Source organism: Ochlerotatus camptorhynchus, unplaced genomic scaffold (assembly GCF_037179485.1).
Source record: "Ochlerotatus camptorhynchus isolate MF236.1 unplaced genomic scaffold, CSIRO-AGI_Acam_v1.1 ptg000162l, whole genome shotgun sequence".
Lineage (NCBI taxonomy): Eukaryota > Metazoa > Arthropoda > Insecta > Diptera > Culicidae > Ochlerotatus > Ochlerotatus camptorhynchus.
The window spans coordinates 1,457,821-1,481,655 of NW_027040652.1; the positions used below are offsets into that span (position 1 = coordinate 1,457,821).

The window sequence follows — 23,835 nt, forward strand, 5'->3', positions numbered from 1 at the left end:
GCATTTAAAAACATGTATTTTATACAAAATTGAGCAAAATTCCTACAATAAAAACATTCCCCGACCAATGTTTTGGACAACTTGCGTTGTTTTCTTTGCTGTTGTTGCTGCAGGTTGGTTGGAAGCTGCATGGGGGAGGATTTCCCGCCCAACTCGGAATGACATTTGGAACGCATGCGTTCCAGCAGCGGGAGAGAAAATTTGTTTGCATCACTACTGTCAATTTTTGTGTGTGACCGAAAGATTCTGAAAGGTTCAGTTTTTCTGTTGGCAGGTAGAGTATCGTGTGCTGTGACTATTAAATATTTACAATTAAATGAGTTTCGTCTTAATGTGCTGGTGAAAATTTCGATTCGATGAACAGTTTTGGAATTGAAACAACTGAGTGATCAGCATATGTCATTGAAGGTAATCATGCTACAGATTATTCTATCAAAATAGTTCTAGTTGCATCATGTGTGGTTGTTTGGCCTTTTGTTCTGGTGTGTTTGGAATCGTGGTGATAATTAGCTCAAAATTGCTTCACTTTTCGTAGCAGAACAGTGATTAGAATGCAAACGGTGATGGATAGGGCTGATTCCATATCATGACGTGATTTATTTACTTGAATAATAAATGCTGCTGCTATTATCAATTGTCTCTGGTGTCTGGTGTTCGGAGATTAAAGAGCATAAATTCACGAGCTTCTCTCGGAACATAAGATGATACACGTGCTTTATCTCCAGCTGATCGTTTTAGGGTAGAAATACTCTTTTCTGGTTTGAGGATGTTCATATTGTCTTGCTTGAGTTGATAATGTGGGACAGCCAGTAATGTCAGCACTACTATTCATTTAAATTATTTAAGAGAATCAATCTTTCCGAAAACATGGGTTACAAAACTGAGTAGTTTTACTCAGAATGGTCACATCATACTACCACCGGTTGGAAACTAACGATTTAAAATTGGCTCACTACTTGACTAGCCTATTGATCCCAAGCAAATCGATTAACGTACCCCGTTCTACTTCAAATTCTAGTACTACGCAGTTACAGAAATACTTACATGATTTTTTCATACCGTTTATATAGTTTTCATCCGGATAACAGCTTTTTTTCGCTTCTAGTCTGAATTCTAACGTACCGTAAAACGGGGTATCTTCGATAATGCGGGTAACTTTGATAGTATAATGTAAAGATTAAATTTACTCGCTGCGCTTTCTCTAAATTAGAAATATTGTTTCCATATTGTAGCTTAGGGTATTTCCGTTGATATCGTATATAGTTTTTATAAAGTATGTGTTACATATTTTACAAACAGATTGAAAAACCATTTTCGTATCCTGTTTGAAAAAGCACATCATTTATTAAATGTATTTCCGATATAGCCATCACAAATTCAATGTTGTATTCTTATTGACTATGATGTTTCCTGATTATATACTCATTCAAAGTTTCATATTTACAGAACTGAAAAGTTTGAGTTTCATGATTTTTTTCTACATTCATCGAGCATTAGCAAAGTAACCCCACATCAAAATACTGATGTTCGGTCAAACAACTTAACAAAAAATGCATATGCTTTAATTTCCGTTAAACAAATTACTAACGAATTAACTCCTGGATCCTCAGTACTTGTTTTAAAACATAAAATTTAAAAAACATTAATTGCTCTAAAAAATATTTAGAATATACTTTAAAAAACTATCAATTTTACCCCGTTGTACGGTACTGCGATTTAGACAGCTTTGCATCAAAAAATAATGCTAAAGCTTCAGCATCGTTACACTCGAACAATGGATTGTTCGATGATCTTTTCCACGATTTAGCAATTTTGTTTGCCCGCGACGGAGTAGTCTGCGCAGCCTCTTTGAGAATATCAGCAGCATGTTTATGACCTGACTCGCGTAGCTTCATCTGCGTTGCAAATACAAGCTCTTCTGCTTGATGGTTCTCACGAATGGATGCTGTTTATTTTAGTCGTGTCACTACACTTTTCGAATAGCATTGGCTTACGCCCAGCCGGGATGCTCGATGATGACGAAGGAAGCATATTGAGGATGTTTGCTGGAAGTTTGAACGGTATTTTGAAATTCTCAAAATGGTGGAGCAGCACCCTGTCAGCTGTGCGATTATGTTTTATCCAAAGCCTTTGAAAAATATCACAAATAGTCTTGGTATACTTTTCTACCTCCACAGCAACTTCCGGCATAATGTCTGAATCAATCGAATAGGCTTTCAGGACCTCTTTGAATATGCTGCGATTTTTTATCGCCGAACTCCTTCCTGCTGCTCTCCATGCTGAAAATAGATGTTGTTTATCGTATTCAACTGGAATTTAAGAATGATTTAAAAAATAGTTCTTGACATAAATTCCAAAACATAGGCAGTCAAATTTCAAATTAAGATATTTTACATACCGATGGAGGCCATTTATACAGTTGAAAACTGGGCACTGATACCTTGATTCGTTTACACAATAGAGCTTTCAAACCACTAACAAATAATTAAGATTTAATAATGTTATTTTACTTCACTTGTCGATGGTTGCTAAGGGACTCAGAAAAATGATTGAAGTCTTGGGTCATGGCCTACTTGATTTCAACAGTAGTATTATAATGTATATAAGATATCTCTAACACAAGGTGCGGCAATTCTGATGAAATAGCATGCACATTTAGGTACGGCTTTCACTATTTTGTTTAAATCATAGTTTACCAACAATCGCTTACATTCACAGATGTTTGCTATCATTTTGAAGTAAATTTCTTAAAGTTTCACATGCACCATAGGTATTTGCCCCTTTTTGCCCCCTGCTAAGTTACAAGTTCATAAATTATGGTCTAAAGATCTTCAAAAACATCAATAACTTACTGCAATGCGGTGTTCTACAATATTGTGTATTTTGTTATTATCTACAACTTACTAGAACATGGCAAAGCCGTAAAAATGTAGACGAAAAAGTTATGATGAGAAAACCATTTTTGAGGGACCGTCGGCAATAAACGTCACATATCTTGAAAAGTAAAAAAGATATTAATTAAGCGTCTTGAGCAAAGTTCTTTGTAAAGAAATTTTCTACAACTTTGTCCAAGACACCAACCCTGTATCTTGAATAGTTGAAAAAAATATATTTTCGATTTCACTTTTAGGGGGATTAATCTTTTAACTAAAAACACCAAAAGAAGCGCAGTAACATATTGAAACACTTCTCTCAATACACCATATCTCTTAATTTCATGATAAAGGAGCTATTAATTAATCGCACGAAAATGCCGATTTCAACCACTGTGCGGTGGTAGAAAGGGCAGTCATAAGTGATGCATTACCACGTTTAAAAACTTGTTTCCAGCAAAAAAAAAACACACTTTACAATCAAAACAAATCCCTAAAAAAGACTGAGCTTCTGTGATTTTCTCTTACGGATCCGTATTTTTGCAAAATTCAATCAATTCAAAAGATCTACGGAAAATTTCGGAGAACCGACATCACTGACTTTCATCTGTTTTGTTCACGGCGAATGAGAACACCTCAAATTTGAGTTTAGTTCACTCATAATCGCCAAAAGTGCAGGAACTCAGCGATGAGTAAAATTTGTCTCAAGGTTTCCTGTGGAAAACCTAAAAAATCTGCCGGAAAATGAGGAAATTGACGAAAATTTTATTCAGTCTCGGAGTAGTACCAATAGACTGAGTGAATCCAATCTTTACTTTTCTCAAATTCGGGAATTTTTCCCTGGAAAATCCTGGAAAAACCTGGGAAAACATGAGGCAAATTTACTCATCGCTGAGTTCCTGCACTTTTGGCGATTATGAGTGAACTAAACTCAAATTTGGGTCGTTCTCATTCGCCGTGTTATTATTCAACACAGCTGACGCGTTGACAGAACGAGGGAAAAGCAACTAGTGATAAAATAACATGAACGAGGGATGCTACGGTTGCTAAACAATGTTTCGGAATGTGCATGATAGAGGGTGGTAGTGTGCATGCAAAATACGCTTGACGATATATATTTTGAAGAATTTTCACTTAATGTTTCAATTTCAGGCTCTAAATGCATCTTTCCAGCCAAATTCCCATTATGATCCATTGTGCAGTTGCATCAAGCTGTGGAAATCTACCATGTGCGATGGTTTGAAAAATCTTGAAGTTTGACACCCAAGGAAACCGGGGCATGCTATGGACTTGAAAAAGCTACCATGGCATTGGCTTGCAAAATCTTGTAACACCCATAATAATATGTCTCAAATTGGCCACATCCCCGGGGCATCTAGAACCTGCTCCATTGGCATTGACTTGCAAAATCTTGAAATTTGACACACATATTGAAATGGCTCCGGTCATGTACCATCGATGGTCATCGCAACTTGTGATGCTGAAAACGATTCTGAAGATATCGCGCTGAAAAATCATGAGGATTGTTACCCATATTGACGTAACGTGACCCAAAAGATTAACAATACGGGTCACTTTACCGAAACCGATTTCAATGAAAAGGCCAGATCTCGGTTGTTTCTCAACAGATCTTGGATCTGCTTGCATTTGAAGGAAAAAGAAATTAGAGCGCTACTTCGTCGTAATCGCCCATTTCCTTTCTATCGATCAGAAAAGATCAATAATATCAATGATTTCACCGTGCACAAATCAATAATAGGTTTGTTCCGATGCGTTAGTTCATTAGCTACAACATAAATCCTGTTAGAGCGCATTGTATGAATATTTACGCTCATTGTTCTCAAAACAAAAGAAGCGCTCCTAGCGAATCCCCTTTTTCTACGTTTATCCGTAGGACGAAGAAAATCTAATGGCGTTCAATGCGTTCGGACGGAATTGAAACTCGTAGAACGAATTTAGAATCAAGAAGCAGTGTTAGATTTTAGACAATATCTCAACAATTTGTGACTCTTTATCAAATCCAACGGTACGTATGGAAAGGTGAATAAATTTGCAAGTCATTTTTGATAGAAATATTCCATTTTTTGTTTAAACTCGTTCAGAAAATAGAGGTAAAGCGCGGGTTGTGCTTAGTAGGACGGAAATTAGATCAAAAACCCTAATTAGTTCGTACAAAAAAGTACCTCGAAGGGCCTCTCAGAAACTTGCACCACTTGTCTATAATTAACATCCGCAGAATGTTTGGGAAAAAATCATGGAAATTTGAAATCTAATACAAACGCGCCAGTAAGAGAAAGCATCCTTTAAAATAATTAGGTTAAATAACGCCTTATCATTTTTCTTGTCAACATTGATGTTTGCAGCATATCTTAAATTCGACAGAAACTTCAAATCGGTAAGGTCTACTGCGTTGCATTTGCCGCAAAGATGATTCTGAGAAATGATTCGAGTTTAAATAAATAGAGGAAATGGATGAAATGTCGGCCTAAATACCCCTTATTTGGGACCATACATAAATTAAGCAATCGACTAAATTTTCTAAAGCGACCAAAAATATCCATTAGTACCATCCCAATCACGCGTTCATCTAGAAAAAAAGATGATAATTAGCAGATTTTTAGTGATGGGCCCAATCTTAGATCCATGGGCCAACATTAGAGCCATTTCTCCTATATAAAAATTTGTCGACAAAACCAACGAAATTTTTTACAAGCTTGTATATGCAACACTACTGGTTTATGCGAAATCGTGCTTAAATTTACATGACATATTGTGAACATACCGTGCCAAACACTCCAAATTATACTAGAGTTGATGTAACAATAATACGTGGTGTAATTAAAGGTTTATATAATATAATGTAGTGGAAAAACTCACTGAATGCCTCCAATGATAACCAAATTCCTAATTTATAGATAATAATTGAATGATTTAACCAAATCTGTGTTGCTTGACTGTGATGATAAACTTTTCCGAGCTCTAAAAAAACTGTCACAAAATGTCATAAATGGAGTCCTCCTTCGGTCGTTTCTTCTTAATGTGGCTGCATCGGACGATTTGATGTTGGAGGTTCAATGGAGATTTATTTTTTATTTGATTGGGGATCCAGTGTTGTGCGAAGGCGACAACACAATTTTTGTTGTACATAATGGTGTATTACGATGGGGATCTCTGAAGTTTAGCATAATTTTTCACGCTTCTTCTACAATTTAACTAGGGGAATTTACGTATTCTCGTCAATCTAAGCAGCGTCCGAACTTCTATTAGCGATTTATCAGCGTCACACACATACATGACAGATTTGTTTGTTGACATTTATCTGCTGCTTGCTGTTCTACCAATTCCAATCGACAGAATTGATGAAAACGGGTTGAACATGTTTTTACAACGCTCCAAACTTCTCAGGTGAGTGTGACTATTGTCGGCAGTCTCTTTTTCTTCGGCACCCTTTCCATTTGAACTGCGTGTTAATCAGCTGTTCTAATATCGGCAACTCGAAATCAGCCGTATTTTGTAGTGTGTATATTTCATTTAAAGAAAAATATGGCAGAACAGGATTGCACAGTCGTAAAAATGTAATCAGATTGAAGCTGAAAAGGTAAGGAATCGGATTAATACATGCAGCGAAGAGTTTTGATGGGAAAATACAGTGAAATTAACGTTTCAATTTCGGTTGCCGAAAACGGTCAATGGGTGCCGAAGCCATAATTTACCCTATAAGGGACGGAAATACCACACAGAATTTTTTTTTCTTAATTTGACTATCGCGTAAAATCTCCCTTCGTTTAATTTTGAGCTATACTTGTCATAAACAGCGAAGGAAGTGCAGTTTCGAACGCCTTTGGATACGGTTGTGTTTTAAGTTTGTTCTCTGTTTTGTGCGTGCGCTCGCGTTCATAGTTTTCGGCTGCAATTGCCGGATTAGCGCTGGCGCTCTGCCTCCCGGACGTTTATACGTGTGTGATTGGTAGTTTGATCGTTTTCCGGTAAGTTTTAGAATAGAGAAAGAAAACGCGATTCAACATGTTTGCAAGCATCAGAGGAGATGTCGCAATCTGCGTTGTCCGGACCAGAAATTGGTGGCATCGCGAGTGATAAGTTTTAATTTCGATTATCCGGAGTGATAAAAAAAATTCGATACTCCGGATAATCGAGTCCGACCTGCATATGGAAAATAGATAGAGGCTGTCTATTAGCATACTTCTATTTTCCTCATATGTATTGGAGAAATTTTTCCTGGTTTACAGGGCTTCTGCCCGGAAAATGCAACTCACTTCTCAACAAACATTGCATGCTGAATAAGAGCTTATTCAGGCAAAAATATGCGTCATCAGCTAAAAGATGAATTATTCAGCCATTATTAAGCTTAAATTGTTTGTTGGGTTTTGAGTAAACCCACTTTTGACGAAATTGAGTTGCCTCGACTCGATTTTGAGTCGGTCTGATCGTACGTGTGAAGTCATAAGAAACTTCCCGGGGAATTTCGAGAAAAGTTTCATTGGGTGTAGCATATGTTGTTTCGTCTTACTCAACATTGCAGGGAATGCGTTTGTTTGATTTTATTTCTCTATCAAATTTCCAAAATATTTAAACCTGTGTACACCACGTGACAGAAGTTTCGGCTATATTTCCGCCTACATTTTCACGTCAATCATTACAACAATATTTTTGCTAGGTCATCAATACAGGGCTGCTCCTATTCCGAGATAAATAACAACTATGCTGATAAAAGATGCTCAGGATTTAAAGGTAAACAAAAGGGGAAAATTAAGGGAAATGATGAATTCAATATTATTGACAATACTCAATGACAATATTTTTTCTGAGTGGTGGGCGAATACGTGCGTGGCTGATTTTTTGCTTTTTACTACACTGAAAATATATTTTCGTTAATTTATTCACATTAAGTTCGTAAAAACTGATTTCGTTGATGAAACAAATTTTTCGTTAATTGTGTGAAACATTCGTATACCATGTCACTAGGTTCAATACCAACATTATGCATGATTCGTACAATACAAGAACGGTATTTCGTACGAACATCAAGCATCATCTACATACACAGCACTTGCAGTGTAATAAAAAGCTCAAAGAGGATTCAAACTGGCAATTTTGTTTTTTTCTGAGGGCGGACAACATGACGGACGGATGTGGTCCTCTAGGGTCTATGAAATCCTAGATGGGGTGAGTAATTTACCCATCTTTTTGTGATTCCTGTTGAAACTAATTTTCTCTTCTGTTTCTCCGACGTTGCCTAGCCTGAAGATCGTTTCCCAGACGAAACAAAACGTTTACGTGATTTCCAACTACTATATGGAGTTCAATTGTCCCTGCGAAGGTGCGATGGATTTTGAATCGAAATGATGGCGCACTTGAAGACGGTCCGGGCACCGGCTACATCATTCTCATAGGATTAGAAACACTATCAAATTCCTGGAACGTGCCATGGGCCAGAAGCAAGGTTTATTCACGCCATCTTTGTTTTGCATTATCTTCCTAGTTGAAAATGAACTCGATCAAAGTGATGAAGATATTCAATAAAGTTTTATTGATTTCCTAAAAAGACAATTTTATTTACCTACAAATGTTTCGTGTGCCTTCGTATTCTATTCTGCACATTGTATATGTTTTGTTATGGGCCTACGAATGTTTCGTACTATTTGAAATCCATGGGCTTTTACACACGAATAATTCGTATATGTTTTATGAAACATTCGTAACGAATGAGATAACGCTTCGTAAAATACACGAATGTTACGAATCAAACTATTTTGTGAATTTAAACGAAACAGATAACAACGAATGTATTCATGAAACAAACGAACGATTTCGTTATATAAACTAAATTTAATTCTCAGTGTACAACGTGTTATCCGAACTCGGAGCAGGGGAACGCGGGTACACCGTCAGACACATGACTGATAAGGTTTAATTAGAATGATGAAACCATTCAGCTTGGCAGTTCCATACTCAGTTCATAATCTCTTACGTATTCGCGATGGCCAAATGTGTGGAAATGCATTTAGATTTTCTCTATCTAAAACCACATGTCGATTCCTTTTACGTTCTAAGCATGGTTTACCAGATCTAATACCATTAATTAAATAATAATATTACAATTTTATCAAATTCCTGCAGCCCTAACAAACTATGTATTCATGTATTCCCACACAGCATCCTCCTCACCACTACTGACTGCGTGCATCATTGCAACAATCGTCCACGAATGGAGTCCCAAATTGCCAATCGGTTAGCAGCTTTCCTTGGTAAGCAAACACCATTATCCTTTTGTTCAATATTTGCCCGGTCAAAGCAATAAAGATAATGAGCTTGCGTCGTCGTAAAACACGATCATCATTTAATCTCTGCAAATCCCACGCAACACGTGCAAAAAGCATCGCCGTCCGTCGTCATCTGGAGAGCAAAAATCAGCCACTGTCCTTTGCAATCATTAAATCTTAATTAACCACCACACGGTGAAGGACAGGAAGGTTGCTGCCAGGAGGAAGCCGACTGCCTGAAGGGGCACAATACCGTGCCCCAAATATCGCAATCCCTTTTCGGAAACCCGCACCAGGAGAGTGGCTTTTGTTAAGGATCCATTCTTCGAGCTAGACATACGACGGCGGCCGGCGCGATTCGCTGGACACGATGTAAAAACTCCCCTCTCCCCATGCCTCCGAAAAGGGTGTTCCGTGACCATCCCCGGCACAGATTGAACCATAAATTACAATTTTCAGTATTATCTCGACCATTTGTTCTCACTCTCTGCTTTACTGTTACTCAAGCAGCTGTGGTTTAGTACCTACCTAGTACCTAGCCAATGTTGAATGACCTTTCCGTTCTGTCCGAGAACCGGGACTTACGTAATGGAAGCTAACGCTCTGAAGAAAAGTAAACACCATCATTCCATGCCCTCCCTTTAGTTTCCCAGAATGCGGTTTGGAGATCTCTGCTGGCAAAAAAGGATGCTGGCAATTAATTCATTGGGCAAACGTTCCAGGATAAAACAAAAAGAATCCTCCAACCACGTCTTCTCACCGATTCGACGACGCCTCGCGGGTATCAGCCAAATGCGCGTTTTTTGTGTGTGTGCTAGGGCGATGCGATGGGAAACCATAAAGAGTACAATCAGCCAATTTTCATCCTACACGTTACTGCTACTAGTGCAAGGAAGAAGTAGCTTTTCTTCGCCCTGACGATGACGTTGATCGGTGGAGTGGGTGGCACCGTTGTTGGATGAGTTCACATATCATGATTGCACCCGGGCGGTGGCAGGATGAGTACGTTTTTGTTCTGCTGCTGCTCATTCACTCATTCACTTACTCATTGTTACGAACGCCGCTAACATTTTCCAAACGGTGAACGTCGGGTCGGGCGGGAGATCATTGCACTTAATTGATTTAAAATTAATTGAAGGAAAGATTTATCAGGAGCTAGTGGTACGATTTATCGGCGAGACTGTTGCTGCAAGCTGGCGTTTGGAATGCGGATTTTGGCACAAATTTTGGATTTTTAATCTGGATGGAGGAATTTAGCGGGGGCTATTTTGTAGTTTTACAATAGCGAAGGTATTGATACTATTTTAATAAATGGTTAATTGTCTTTGTTTTGACCTCGTTACCCATCAAATCACATTAGAATTCTGAAATAAGATGTTTGGCGGGCATATTGACTACAAGGAGGAATATAAAAGGAATTCCTAAGGTTGTCAAATTCTCCTCCAAATATACTGTATTAACAATATAATTCCGTCTAGATGAGTATCATCGTCGCCCACTGGTCACCACACTCAGTCAAACACAAGACGACTTTGAATCTATAACCGACAATGCACCCCCTAACCTCGGGTAAGCCGCGAGTATTCGGTCTAATTCATACTAGATATATAATTAAGTGAATTTAGCTACAAACGATGAAAAATGAATTATCGGCTTCGTAAAGCTAATGTGATTGAGCCTTACAAATAAACGAACTAGATAAAAAAGCGCGTCAGAAAAGGCAGCTAATGTATTCTATAAACATTACGAAGGACGCTTCAAAGCTAGAACTGAGATTTAAAAAAAAACTTGTTTGTACAATTATTTTCATGTTCCCATATGTATCTACAGGCCTAAGCAATGTGCACAAAATTTTTGTCTGATTGTAATTAATGTAAAAAAAAATAATTTTTCATGTGTAATAATTGCAACTCACTTACCCCTCGACTTTTATGACATTAGGTGGTGTGTCGAACAAGAAGTTTCTGTCTCTTGAGTGATGTATGGAAAATAGAAGAGTGAACTATATTGTTAATATAGTATAATTGCCTCCTCTAGAGTCTAAACTTTCTTAAAATTTTCTAGCGTCTTATACAGGGCAGTTCTAGAAGATCATTGAACTTCCTTAAAGTCCTCAGTATTTCTTAACAGTTCGCACAGTTTCCCTAAAGTTAATGGGACTGCCTTGATGTTCTTAGATCTTCTCAGAAGCTTCCTCATTTTTCTAAATGTTCATGGAGTACCGGCAATTTTTGTGGATGTTTCGAAACTTCTTGAAATATTTACAACTTACCGGAAAATATCAAAACTTCTGCAGGGCTGGCATAATTATTTGCAAAAACACATTTTTTTGCTCTCATACATTCTCAATATCACGCGTGATAAAGCGTGTACAACATAAAATTGCATCACGGAAAAAACGCTGTAGAAAATTACCCATTGGGTATTTTATCTTGAAATTTTGGGTAGGAGTAGTTTAGAGTGTATTGTTTACACTATATTTTTATCGCTGTCAGTTTTTCGAAAGTTGCAAAAAATGGCGTCACCCAAAAAGGAACGTCGTGAATTGATTTTGCGCAAGCCCCTGGAAAATCCTCAACTCTATCATCGGGACATCGGAAAACAACTCGGAATCGCGCAGTCAACGGTGAGTCGTGTGATTAAACGCTACTACGAAACTCTGAGCATCGAACGGAATGAGAAATGCGGTCAAAATGAATGTTCTATTAGTGATCAGGGTCACAAGCGTGTCGTGAAAGCGTTCAAGCGGAATCCCAATGCTTCGGTCAGGGATGTGGCCAAAAAGTTGAATCTGTCCAAGTCTTTCGTTCAGAGAGCCAAGGGATGGGAGGGACTGCAAACGTACAAAGTGCAGAAGGCTCCAAATCGTGACGAACGGTAAAATACGGTGGGAAAGTCACGGGCCCGGAAACTGTACACCCAGATGCTGACGAAGCCTCATTGTCTCATAATGGATGATGAGACTTACGTCAAGGCGGACTTCTGGTAGCTTCCGAGGCTACTGTTCTTCAGCACAAGTTTGATGTTCCGGAGAAAGTAAGGAAGCAGAAACTTTCAAAGATTGCCAAGAAATACATGATTTGGCAAGCGATCTGCTCATGTGGCAAACGGAGTGCGCCGTTCGTGACTACCGGGACTGTAAGCGTAGAGATCTACCTCAAGGAGTGTCTACAGAAGCGTCTGCTTCTTCTGTTGAAGCAACACGAGGCCCCTACGATCTTCTGGCCGGATCTAGCTTCGTGCCACTATTCAAATATTGTCCTGGATTGGTCACTTTCCTTCCCAAGGACATGAACCCCCTCAACGCACCGGAACTAAGGCCCATCGAAAAATACTATGAAGCAGGCACGACGGGAGCATCCCAAAGAGGTCAAATCTGAGGAAGACATGAAGAAAAAGTGGGTTTCCGTACAGAAGAATCTGCAGCCAGATGTTGTAAAGAACCGTTAAGCGCAAGGTGCGAGCGTATGGTTATGGTATTAAAGTTGAGTGAAATAAATATGCCAAAAGCTTACAAATGGGTTATATATTATTGTCTCAAAGTTTGAAAAGGATCGGTCAGCTAGGTTATTTTCTACAGCGTTTTTTCTGTGATGCAATTTGATGTGGGACACCCTTTATTGGAACAAAATATCATGCCGAGTATCATCCTTGATATTGATTTTACAAGCTCCTTTGATTCTGCGAGACTACTTATCACGTGTGAAATCAAGCGTAACTATGAAAATCGACGTATCTGCTTTTGCAAACAAACACCATCATCAGAAAGGGGAATCTTTTCCCTGCTAGCTGGTGTTGTTAGTTTCTGTGAGTGAGCTATAGCAGTTGCCACAAATCGTTAATTAAGGGGGTAGTACACTTTGAACGTCCAAAAAGTAAGGCATTTTCGTTAATTTTTTTAAGCAATAAAACACTCAGGGAGGGCAAATATGTTATTAGTCATCCTTCGAACTACAATTTGTATTTTTTTTGAACTCGATTGGCGTCTCCCCGTGCCCAGTGCACCAGGTCGCGCGGGCGTCCTCGCACGGAAGTCGGAAAACGGCGTGGGAGAATACTCCTTTCCATGTGATCCTGGAACATAAATCGAACAAAAATCCTGATTAGAAATGAAATTTGGGTTAGAAATACGTATTCCGATTTTTAAAATTATTTTTTTCAAAAGTTGTGGGCTTAGGAAAAAAAAAGTCCATTTTTTCACCCTAAAAATGCTTACAAAATCGTGAATTAAAAATCCATTTTTGACAAAACCGAAAATGTGGATACGTATTTCTAAGCAGAATTTAATTCTGAACAAGAAAACCTAGGCGATATCCAAATTTGATAATAACTGGTTAGAGTTATTTCCCACGCCAGTTTGAAAAACCCCGTTTCGAGATAAACGCGTTTAAAGATAAACATGCTCTCTCAGCGCGCCGGTATATGTTTTAGGAAATCGCTTCGTAAAGCGGTAAGGAATATTCTGGCGGACTTGGAGTCTTTTCTTAATTAAAGTATACATCCCAAGAAACATTTTAAGCCAAAAAAAATGCATTTTTTTTTTTGAAAAATCAAAGTGTACTCCCCCCTTAAAGTGATTGTTTACATAATCAGATACGTCGAGTTGAATAGTTTCTCTTGAAATAGCATATGAAGGTAGACTGGACGCAAGATTGATTACGTTGTACATCGATTTTTAAGAAAGAGATAGAAAAGTTTGCTATCTCTCTTTATTCTTCACGAATCTACTGCTGCCAGCAGTGATGGAAGTTTCTGGTCGCGTTCGGGTGTAATGCAAAAATCTTGAATTTCGAACTCACCACACTTGATAATCGTAGCTTGATATTTGGAGCAACGATATCACAGCTTGTAATATCATCCGGTGTTGTTTGCTTATTGATGTTTTTCCACGAAAATCAAGCGTGATCATCGGAACTATTGAGATTTGATTTTTTGATATTTTCTCAACACTGGCTGTGAAGGTTCTTTGATCTTCCCTGATGTTCTCGAAATTTATCTGCAGTTCTTACGATCCTGATACTGTTTTTCCTTTGAGCTCTCTGAACTTCTTTGGAATTTCTGAAATTTTTCTGTCGATTTCTAAGCTGCTCTGAAGTTCCCTGGACTTCCCGAATACTGGGATCTTCTTAAAACTTCTTCCTATCTTTCTGATAAAAAAGAACTGCAATGATTGAACTGAAGCTCCCACCATACTTGAAACTGCCTTGAAGTTTACGGAACTTCAATTATGATCATTTTCTGTAATCCTGATCAGGGTTGGCATGCTCATTTTTTTACACAAATTGCTCTTTTGTTAATAACTTTTCACTCAGTTGATGAAACATGGTTTGCCTTTAAGTAATTGATAGAGTTGGATCAGAGTTCGGCGTAGACATGCATAGAGAAAGCAAATCACAAGATTTCATTTTACACCAATGTACTTGGCCATTGAAAGTCCGAAATGAGCAACGATTATGTCTCTTTTCGTTTTTGTGATGCAAAAATGAGAACAGTTATTCGCCTAAATACAGACCTACTGTGTTTTGCGTACCTATAGCAACCTTAAACTCTTTACTATCAGTTGTTTCTAGAAAAATCATATTGCTTTAAGTGAGCGCTGAGTTATTAACTAATGAGCAATTTGTGAGAAAAAATGAGCATGCCAACCCTGATCCTGACTCGGCACAGCATATTGAACAAATCCTTTTTCTCAACAGCAATGTTTAAATTGATCCATTTGTCGTGACTTTTGATTATTCTTTACTAACTCTATCTACCTTACTACTGTTATAAGAAATACAAATACAAGAGAAACTACATATTAACTTAATAAACCAGCCTAAAACTGTAAATTTGTATAATTCTCACTTTAAAAAAAGTATTTGAAAATAATAGTGAAATCAATCTGAGCTGATGAGCTGTTCTAAAGAATCGGTTCTTTTTGGTGAGCTGAGCAGCTCCGATCCGCTCTGCAAAATTTAACTGAATTGTACATCTCTAATACTGATGACATTGAACTTTTCTGGAGCTTTGCAACTATCCCAAAGTTTTTGGAACTTTCCTGAAGAGCTCAGAGTTTTCCTATAATTTCCTAAGCTTTTCTGGAGTTCTACGAGCTTCTTCGAAGGTCCGCAAATTTTCTTAAAATGTAATAAACTTCACAAGAGTTCTATGAATTTCCCTAAAACGCTGTGCAGACTGAAGAGTTATAACAAGTTATAACGGTTGTCAAATAATTGCAACACAGAAACCACCATCAAGATAGCGCTATAACATGTTATAACTCTGTAGTCTGAACGTACTATTAGATTCCCGGGACTTCTATAAAGTTACCATTATTATCCTGAAGTTAAAACAAAATAATAAATGCAGTTTTAAAATTTCCACTTATTTCTCCAAAGTTCATAGAACTGCTCTTAAACAATCAGAATTCATTCCTCAAGATCTTTAAACATTCCCGAAAGTCTAGACCTATTTTTCCTGACGATATCGATGCTTCCCTGAAGCTACTGGAGCGGCCCTAATTTTTTCCATGCTATCCTAAAGTTCTCTATTATTTCCTAAATTTCTCAGAACTTGTTAAAAGTTCCCGCCTGAAGCTAATTGAACTGTCTTGAAGTTCTTTGATCTTCTCTACAGCTCCCGAAATTTTTCTTATAGTTGATGCTCATGGATCATTTTTTAAAAACTTTAATCTTTGCTAAACTTGCTAAAATACAATTGAGTAGGCTAAAAGCTGAATAAGCCTGTTTTTAGTTGCATAAGGCAGATCTGCAGCTTGAATTGATTGTTGGGTTCTAAGACCTGTCCTGAAGTTTTTGGTGCCTTCCTGAAGTTCCCTAAATTGTCAATAAGATCTTAAAACTTCCTTTTTGTTCCGGCAATTGTCCTGATATCAATGGAATTTCCCTGGTAGCCCTTCATTTTCTAGAAACTTTCGGAAAATTCTTGAAATTTCCGGAGTTTGCCATGATTGCTTGAAATTTCTTGATATTTTTTAAATTTTCCTGAACTTTATGCAAGTGCTCTGAAGTTCTTTGTCAAAATCTTCTAACCTTCTGTGAATTTCCTTTGACTTCCGTGAATATCTCAAAACATCTTTTAAAAAATCTGAAGTACCCACAGTTTGTCTAAAGTTCTCGAAACTACCATGAAGTTATCGGAACTTCCGTTAAAATGTCCTCGCATTTTCCCGATGTTTATGGAACTTACTCGAAGATTCCGCAATTTTCAAATATTCCAATAAGCTAAAGTTTTCAGAAATTTTCGAGGGGGATGAAACTCCCAGATTTATTCATATTTTGTGAAAAAATAATCTTTAGTTTGGTAAATTAATTCATGTCTGAATAAATCCACTGCATCCTATATAATCTCTAAAATTAATAGTATCGGTTTTTATCCATCTTAACTCTAAAATATCGGATCACATCTCTAACTATCTCATGACAGATTACGGCATTTGAGAACGCCGTGAAAGAGCATCTCGGCGCGGTCCGATGTGATGTAAACATTGTGAATTTGTCGTCTTTTTTATTCTCCCACTGTTTGAGCGGTTTGATGGAGAAACATTCACATTGCCTCCCTGTCGTATGGGGGAAGAAACCAAAGGATTTTTTGTTTTCAATAGAGACGAATTCAACAGTTAAAAAAGGAAGCAGGACAAGACAATAATGTCACGGTTTTGAGGTGTTCCAAGTCGAAGGTGGAAGTGGTTGCGAAGGCAAACGATTTTTGGCCGATGGCTGGATTTCGGAAGTATTCAGTGAGGAATGGAGGTCTAGATCCTATGAAAGAAATTCGTTGGTTGGGAGCTTCATACGAAGAGCTTTAGAGTGTGCTGCTGGTGTAGATGGTTGGGGAAATGTAGAATTTGAGTGGGTTAATGTTATTCTCGCACAACTTTTTGAAATTATCAGCTGCGGCTGGCTAGCTGAGCGGTCCGAAGTGCAATAAAGAAAGTGACAGCCAGTCATACCGTGATACACACTAAATTTTAAATGAGAGAACGGTTAGATAATTCTGACTCATTCAAAATTATCGATGAATCGCGGATTAAATCGGACAATAGCAGCAAGCGCGTATTATTATTCTTAACGAATCGAAGAAATCCACAAAAATCGAATTTTTGAAGCAAATAAGATTGAAATCCGTTAAATGAAATGTAGAATGGATAACTTTCGTCAACCCTTCGGAAATTTCCTTAGTTTCTGAAATTGAATTGATGTTAATTGAACTGCTCTCTGATCTTCTCTGTTGTTCTCGGAACTTTCATGAAGTTCTCGCAATTCTCCTGAAGGCTTCTCTGAAGCTCTAAAATAAAATGGAATGATCGAATTTTTTTTAAACTGGTATTTCCTCAGAATTCCTGAGCTTCTTTACCTTGCGTGCCTAACGTTTAAGGTCTGTATCCACATTAATCCCGGAACCTTCAAATCACTGTAACTTTTGAAATATTGCGCGTGGATTAGAAAAATTTCACTGAGGTATAGCTGGGAGTCAATGATGAAAAAGGCTATGATTGGTGTTTACCTTCCATGTTTAGTGTTCAAGATGGCGACGAATTAAAAACAAGTGCGCGAGCGCATTTTGTACCGACGTAATGCAAATCCTGACTTGTCAACTACGGGAACGCATGAAAACTTCGTCATATATTGATTTTGCTGTTAAGTTCTGTTTGTCGTTGCGATTTGGAACTGTTTTTACTTTATACGACTTCAGTCCCAAACGCTGTTTTGATTTTTGGACAAAACCAGGTGACAATCCTATTTTACGAGCCACCGCACAGTGGGCAAAAATGAACAAAACCGCGACTAAATGGAATATCTCGGCTGCCAAACGGTTGTAATCAACATGTTATACATATTCTCAAAGGAAAAACTCTGCTGAATCGATTGGTCGATCCTTACTACCAAATGCTACTTTCGAACCTTCATTGTACACAGATAAAAATTCTGAATTTTAATTGTGATGTAAACATTCATTCACGTAAACTTGAATTTCATTTCACGCAACCGAGCAACTTGTAAACAATGTTGTTTACAAATATGGGCGTTTGTATACAATATTTCTTACATTGCATGAAATGTATCAGAACTTTACATGATATATAATGTAAACTTATATGATATGTGACGCTCCATTTATGTGCATCATACTGAACAGAAATTTACACTACTTTTTAGAACGGTGTAGTATGTAAGATACGATAGCGTCGGATCGGACCATGCTAATGCCATTGGCCACTTCATCGGTCAATCCAGATTATCCGGAGAACCAGGATATGGCCATTTTACACCAAAATTGATATTCTTTATTAAATTCGCTTTGATCTCATGATTCTGAACAAACATAGAACAAATCCCAAGGTTCTAGGATCATTTTCATAATGTGGCCACGTATTCGGTCAATCCAGATTATCCGGAGAACCAGAATATGGCCACTATACCCCAAAATATAGTTTCCATATGAAATACGCTTTGATCTCTTGATTCTGAACAACATAGAAAAAATCACAAGGTTCTAGGACATTTTTTATAATGCGGCCACTTTATCGGTCGTTCCGGATCCTCTTTTAGGCCAGCAGAGTTTTCCTGGGGGCGTATATGGTGTCTTTACACCATATGTACTTAGTACTATCAATTTTCAGTAATATACGTTAAGTAAAGTGTAAAATTATGTCGATAGATAGTGGCATTTCCTACTTTAACGGGAACTCGGATTGATCCCGGTCCTCTATCTCGGTACGCAAAAGTCTCCGGCCAATGAGACCACCACCAATCGATTCAGCAGAGTTTTTTTTCTTTGAAAATATGTAAAACCGTTTGGCAGCCGAGATATCCCATTTAGTCGCGGTTTTGTTCATTTTGCCAACTGTGCACCGTTCGAACAGAGAGATTCGGGGTTTCCTTCAATATCCTCCTCACCTTTCTGTCCATAACAGGATCAGCACGTCCAATGTTTTTATCACTTCTCGGTTTCCTCTCGACCGTTAAATGTTCCGAAAATGATTTGAGCACACCGTGAACAGTGGATTTAGGTAAATCCTTTTTTCGCAAGCTCCCGTACAAAATCCACTCGCGCATGTGTTTTTCATTCGACACCATCTTGAACACTAAACATGGAATGTAAATACCAATCACAGTCTTTTTCAGCAATGACTCCCAGCTTTATCTCAGCGAAATGTTTCACGCCTACGTGCAATATTTCATAAGTTACAGTGATTTGAAGGTGTCCGGATTAATGTGGACCTTAGAAGTATAGACACTGTTTAGACCGACGAGAATACGTAAATCTCCCTACATGTTTAATGGCGAATTATTCTGTTTTACCATTGTGGGTCAGGTCTATCAATCTTTCTTTTGATAATTCATTAGATATGCTCAATTCCCATAATTTTACACGATGACTTTAAGGTATTACAAAACAACTGAACACAATTTCTGTGCCAACGTCTACCCCTCCCCGTCACGCGCGTCTGACCGGTGATTGCAGATAATTTTCCAATGTTCCGTCTACCGCCGCAGTCAATCATTACAACTCCGCTGCTTTCCACCACCAACCTTCTCGATGTTCTTGCAGTTTTCTGGTGCATCATCACCCCACCCACATCGCGGGTCCTCGGTGAGCTACAGCAGCAAGCATTTCGCATCACCCCCAACGACGTGGAAGCCCGCCAAGGGGAGGAAGTGGTGCTACGTTGCGAAATCGAACACCTTGCCGGGCGGGTGCAGTGGACCAAGGATGGGTTCGCTCTCGGATTCAGCAACGAAATTATCGGTTATCCGCGGTTTTCGCTGAATCAGAACCACAGCACCGGAGTGTTTAACCTGAGGATCACCAACGCTTCGATGGAGGACGCGGCCAGCTACCAGTGTCAGGCGGGACCGGCCAAACACAATCGACCGATTCGGGCCGGGGCCAAGCTGACCGTCCTGGGTAAGTGTATGAGGGTGGAATGGATTTTTTTGAAATAAATTTTTATTTTGGGTAAAATATTTCAATTTGCAGGTTCACTCAAAGCCCACCGCAGTATGCTCCATTGGAATTGAGTAATTAAATTTTCCGGCTCCCGTTGATGGGCGCATACTGGGAATGGGATTTTCTTTGGGGAATTGTTAAACAATTTCCATTATTTGTAACTGCCACCGGAATAAAGTCCTGCAAATGAATCTCCAACAATGGCGGCACCGATGACGGCTTTATCTGCTTAACCTGCAATTTATCGACGGTACACAGCAAAAACATCACGCACCTAAATACGAATGTAATACCGTAGCCAACGGAAATCAGGAAAATATGAAAAGCAAATAGACATTGATGTGTTCAATCCCATCTCGCTGCCGGAATGCTCATTTTTCCTTTCATGACATTATATTTTCTACGGGGTTGACGTGCATCCTCTTTGATGTGATGGTAATTTTTATTTTTTTGCTGTGTAGGTTGAAATGAAAGCAAAGACAAACATATCATTAAATCACTGCAAATGCTCATAACAAAATGAATTAAATATGCTTTTCCGAGTAGCTGTAGGTAAAAATGCGGTAATTAAAAACTGATAGGACATTGTAGAGTTCAGTTGGTATGTGCTTCCGAGGGGACGACGGAAAGAAGCTGCGTAATTATTTCCCGAAATATAATTGGTTAAATTTTGTGCGTTCGAATGATCCTCCAAATAAAGCGATAATGAGCTTCAGCTGTGACTGTGTGTTTTATTTCTTTTGTGTTGCTGACGGTATTGTTTCTGCACTTTTCAGAGGGACAATCACTTTTACGGTTGAAAACTTTTGAACTGCCATCGAGCCAACAGGTAAGTAAGTGTGTTTGTTATTGTGTGTTATTTTTTTATAACAACCATTGCACCCGTTAAGCAAAACTTTATTTTCCATATCATGGAAAATCATTCAAATTCAATTGCCTCTAAATTTTTTCATCAACAGAATTCCGTAAAAAGATGTATGAAGCATTTAATGGTTTTGATATTAGCTACAACTGTTTCCAATAACTCAAATCTGTTTCTCTTGTGCATGACGAACTAGAGCGGACAGAACCCACCATTGTTTTTCAGTGAATGTGAATTACATTCACTGAAAAACACAAAAAAAATTAATGATTTTCAATTCAATCAAAGTGTTTTGCACTTCATACGTGAAGCTTACGATTTTCAGAATTGGGAGGAAATGCTATACTAATATCACAAACGAAGTGACAGACGACTAACTGGCGAAGAAATCAATTAAAATAATGTGGTTCACTGTAATAGAATTTTCTTAGAAGCTTGTACCACAGACAAACAGACATAACACTCGCAAGATGTTCATCGAACAAGCATTTATCGGTCAATTTAAAAGTATCTTAGTTGGTAGTACCGCCACCTGTGGCGCGCACATTCAATTCCCTTGCGTTTGACGTTTTCACACTACCGCCATATGTTCAGCGTACTACCCACCACAGTGTACTCAACAGATGGCGGATATGTTTTAACGACGATGTTTTACAATGAGAAATACTCAATGTGTTATGTCTGTTTGTCTGTGCTTGTACCATCGACCACCAGATGGGCTAGTATTTTTGTTTTGATTTGAACAAAGTTGATTTTGTGTGCAATGATCTTTGACAGTCTGCAAAGCACAAACGAAGTGACAGACGGAGCGGCTCTAAAATTTCGGTGACGAACCTGCTATTACAATGTTTTAGTGTATCACATGGAAACACTACTACAAACCGGTGGAAACTAGCGATTTCAAATTGGCTCACTATTTGACTAGCCTATTGGTCCCAAGCAACCTCATTCTAGTCAAAATTCTAGTTCTACACTATGTTTGTTTTGATTCGCTATGAAAGTTTGACAGGTAAAATGAGGGGTTCGTGGATTTTCCTATGCTTCGAGGGGTGTATCGATTAGCTTGGGACCGAAGATAGTACCAGAGCTGAGCCAAAAAGTTGAGCTCGTTTCTTCGGGATCATCTGGTCTTAGAGTTACTTCTATGGTATTATCACAGACAAACAGACATAACTCTCGCAAGTTGTTGATCGAACAACCATTTAACGGACAATTTAAAAGTATCGTAGTTGGTAGTACCGCCACATGTGGCGCGCATAGTCAATTCCCTTGCGTTTGACGTTTACACACTATCGCCATCTGTTCAGCGTAGTGCCCACCACAGTGCACTCAACAGATGGCGGTAATGTTTTAGCGACGATGTTTTACAGTGAGAAATATTCAATGTGTTATGTCTGTTTGTCTGTGGTATTATCCTCAATTTCAATCTCGAATTTCAATTTAATACGCCGATTTCGATGTATAAGAGAAAATCCGAGATTTTTGAAAAGTAGGCAGCCAAACAAAAATCTTCTATCACTGCTCTCACACACACACATCTGCATAAGCAACAAAATGCCCGTAACGTAGGTAGATCACCTTTTCGTGGTACGTTACGGGATGTAAGATCTACCACAGAATCCTAGTCATGACTAGTTGGTAACCCAAGTAACATTGCATGTTTTATCGAGGTTTTAAAGCATGCTACAAGTCTAAATCTCGGTCTTTAAAATCCTTATAAAACCAAAATTGTTACTTGGGAAACTAGGGCAACAGGAATTTTCAGTAATCAAAGGAACACATCTTAGTCCTTGCTACTTTTTATGCCTTGCTGATAGGCGAATCCAAAAGAAACTAAGCGATCGTTTCAGCCTCTGGCGGTTATTAGGGGAACCCTCAAAAGAGTGATGAGGGTGGAAATTTTCACCGTGAAGCATAGGAAGAGGACAATATTTTCACCTTTCCTGATTAGTTTATCCACCGCAGGTGCTTGAAATCATCATCCACGTGGAATATTTTGTTTTCTGTATCGGGTTTGCAGTGATTTGGCTGGTGCTTCCATATATTTTTGATGAGAAATTTAAGATTTATTAAATTGTCCCAGCGGTTATGATCTTCCGGATTTTTAATGTGTGGTTCAGATCTGTAGATAATCGAAAAATACGACCACTCCCGATGGAAATTTGCAAGTTGTGCAATAAAATGTTTATTGTCTTGAGTTTTGAAAATCGTCAATCCGATGTAAACAAATGGATTGGATGACATTTTCTTTAAAAATTGGCTATCGCACTCTACATTGATGGTGCATGGAAAGAGCCTATAGGGACAAGACTCGGCTTTGTGCACCGAGGATGATCTTGAAACAAGGCAAAAATGAGTTAGTAAGTCTTCATCTATGTGATTCCGAATCTTCTATTAGTTGTTCCCTATTTTGGTTAAGACTAGAGTTCTGATGCATGGTCATTATCAGTGTCGTTGCTTAATTTTGTTGCTAAAGAATCCAATTTTGACTGAAAAAGGGGCGTGCCTTTGGAGGGCGTTTGAACACTCCGAAAGGTATAAATAGCGGGACCTTTCAATTAGAGTCGGATCCTTGCGATAAATGCAAGAATGACAACTGTTAAAAAATCGAATACTTCATCATTTCTCAATAGTGATGGAGTAATACGACATGCACTAAACTAAGGACGCGGGATATACTACAATAGATCAATTAACCGGTCACAGTAGTGTTAGGTTCCGAACAGAGAAAAAATAAACAGCAACAAAATCAGTGCAAATATTTCAGAATTTTGAAGGTTTTAATATGGACCTCTGCATATTTGTCCGAGACTTCAGGTTGATCGACATAATTCTGAAGATCTAGAATTGTCCAAAATTTCAA

General features: G+C 38.3%; 1 protein-coding gene across 1 annotated transcript; it reads left to right on the forward strand.

The window, feature by feature from the left end:
* Positions 1–153: 153 nt before the first annotated feature.
* Positions 154–20,785, forward strand: LOC135701459 (irregular chiasm C-roughest protein-like). The gene is made up of 4 exons (XM_065222268.1): positions 154–408; positions 9,048–9,139; positions 19,712–20,068; positions 20,141–20,785. Exons 2-4 carry the CDS (start codon positions 9,100–9,102, stop codon positions 20,179–20,181), a joined length of 438 nt encoding a protein of 145 aa, XP_065078340.1. The 5' UTR covers positions 154–408; positions 9,048–9,099; the 3' UTR covers positions 20,182–20,785.
* Positions 20,786–23,835: the final 3,050 nt, after the last annotated feature.

What these genes read in the sequence shown, in the direction of transcription:
- LOC135701459 (XM_065222268.1), top strand. Translation starts at nt 9,100, where the DNA reads ATGGAGTCCCAAATTGCCAATCGGTTAGCAGCTTTCCTTG. An exon ending in TCGGTTAGCAGCTTTCCTTG is followed by an intron (nt 9,140 to 19,711) that starts GTAAGCAAACAC and finishes ATGTTCTTGCAG; the next exon opens with TTTTCTGGTGCATCATCACC. An exon ending in GGCCAAGCTGACCGTCCTGG is followed by an intron (nt 20,069 to 20,140) that starts GTAAGTGTATGA and finishes TTCAATTTGCAG; the next exon opens with GTTCACTCAAAGCCCACCGC.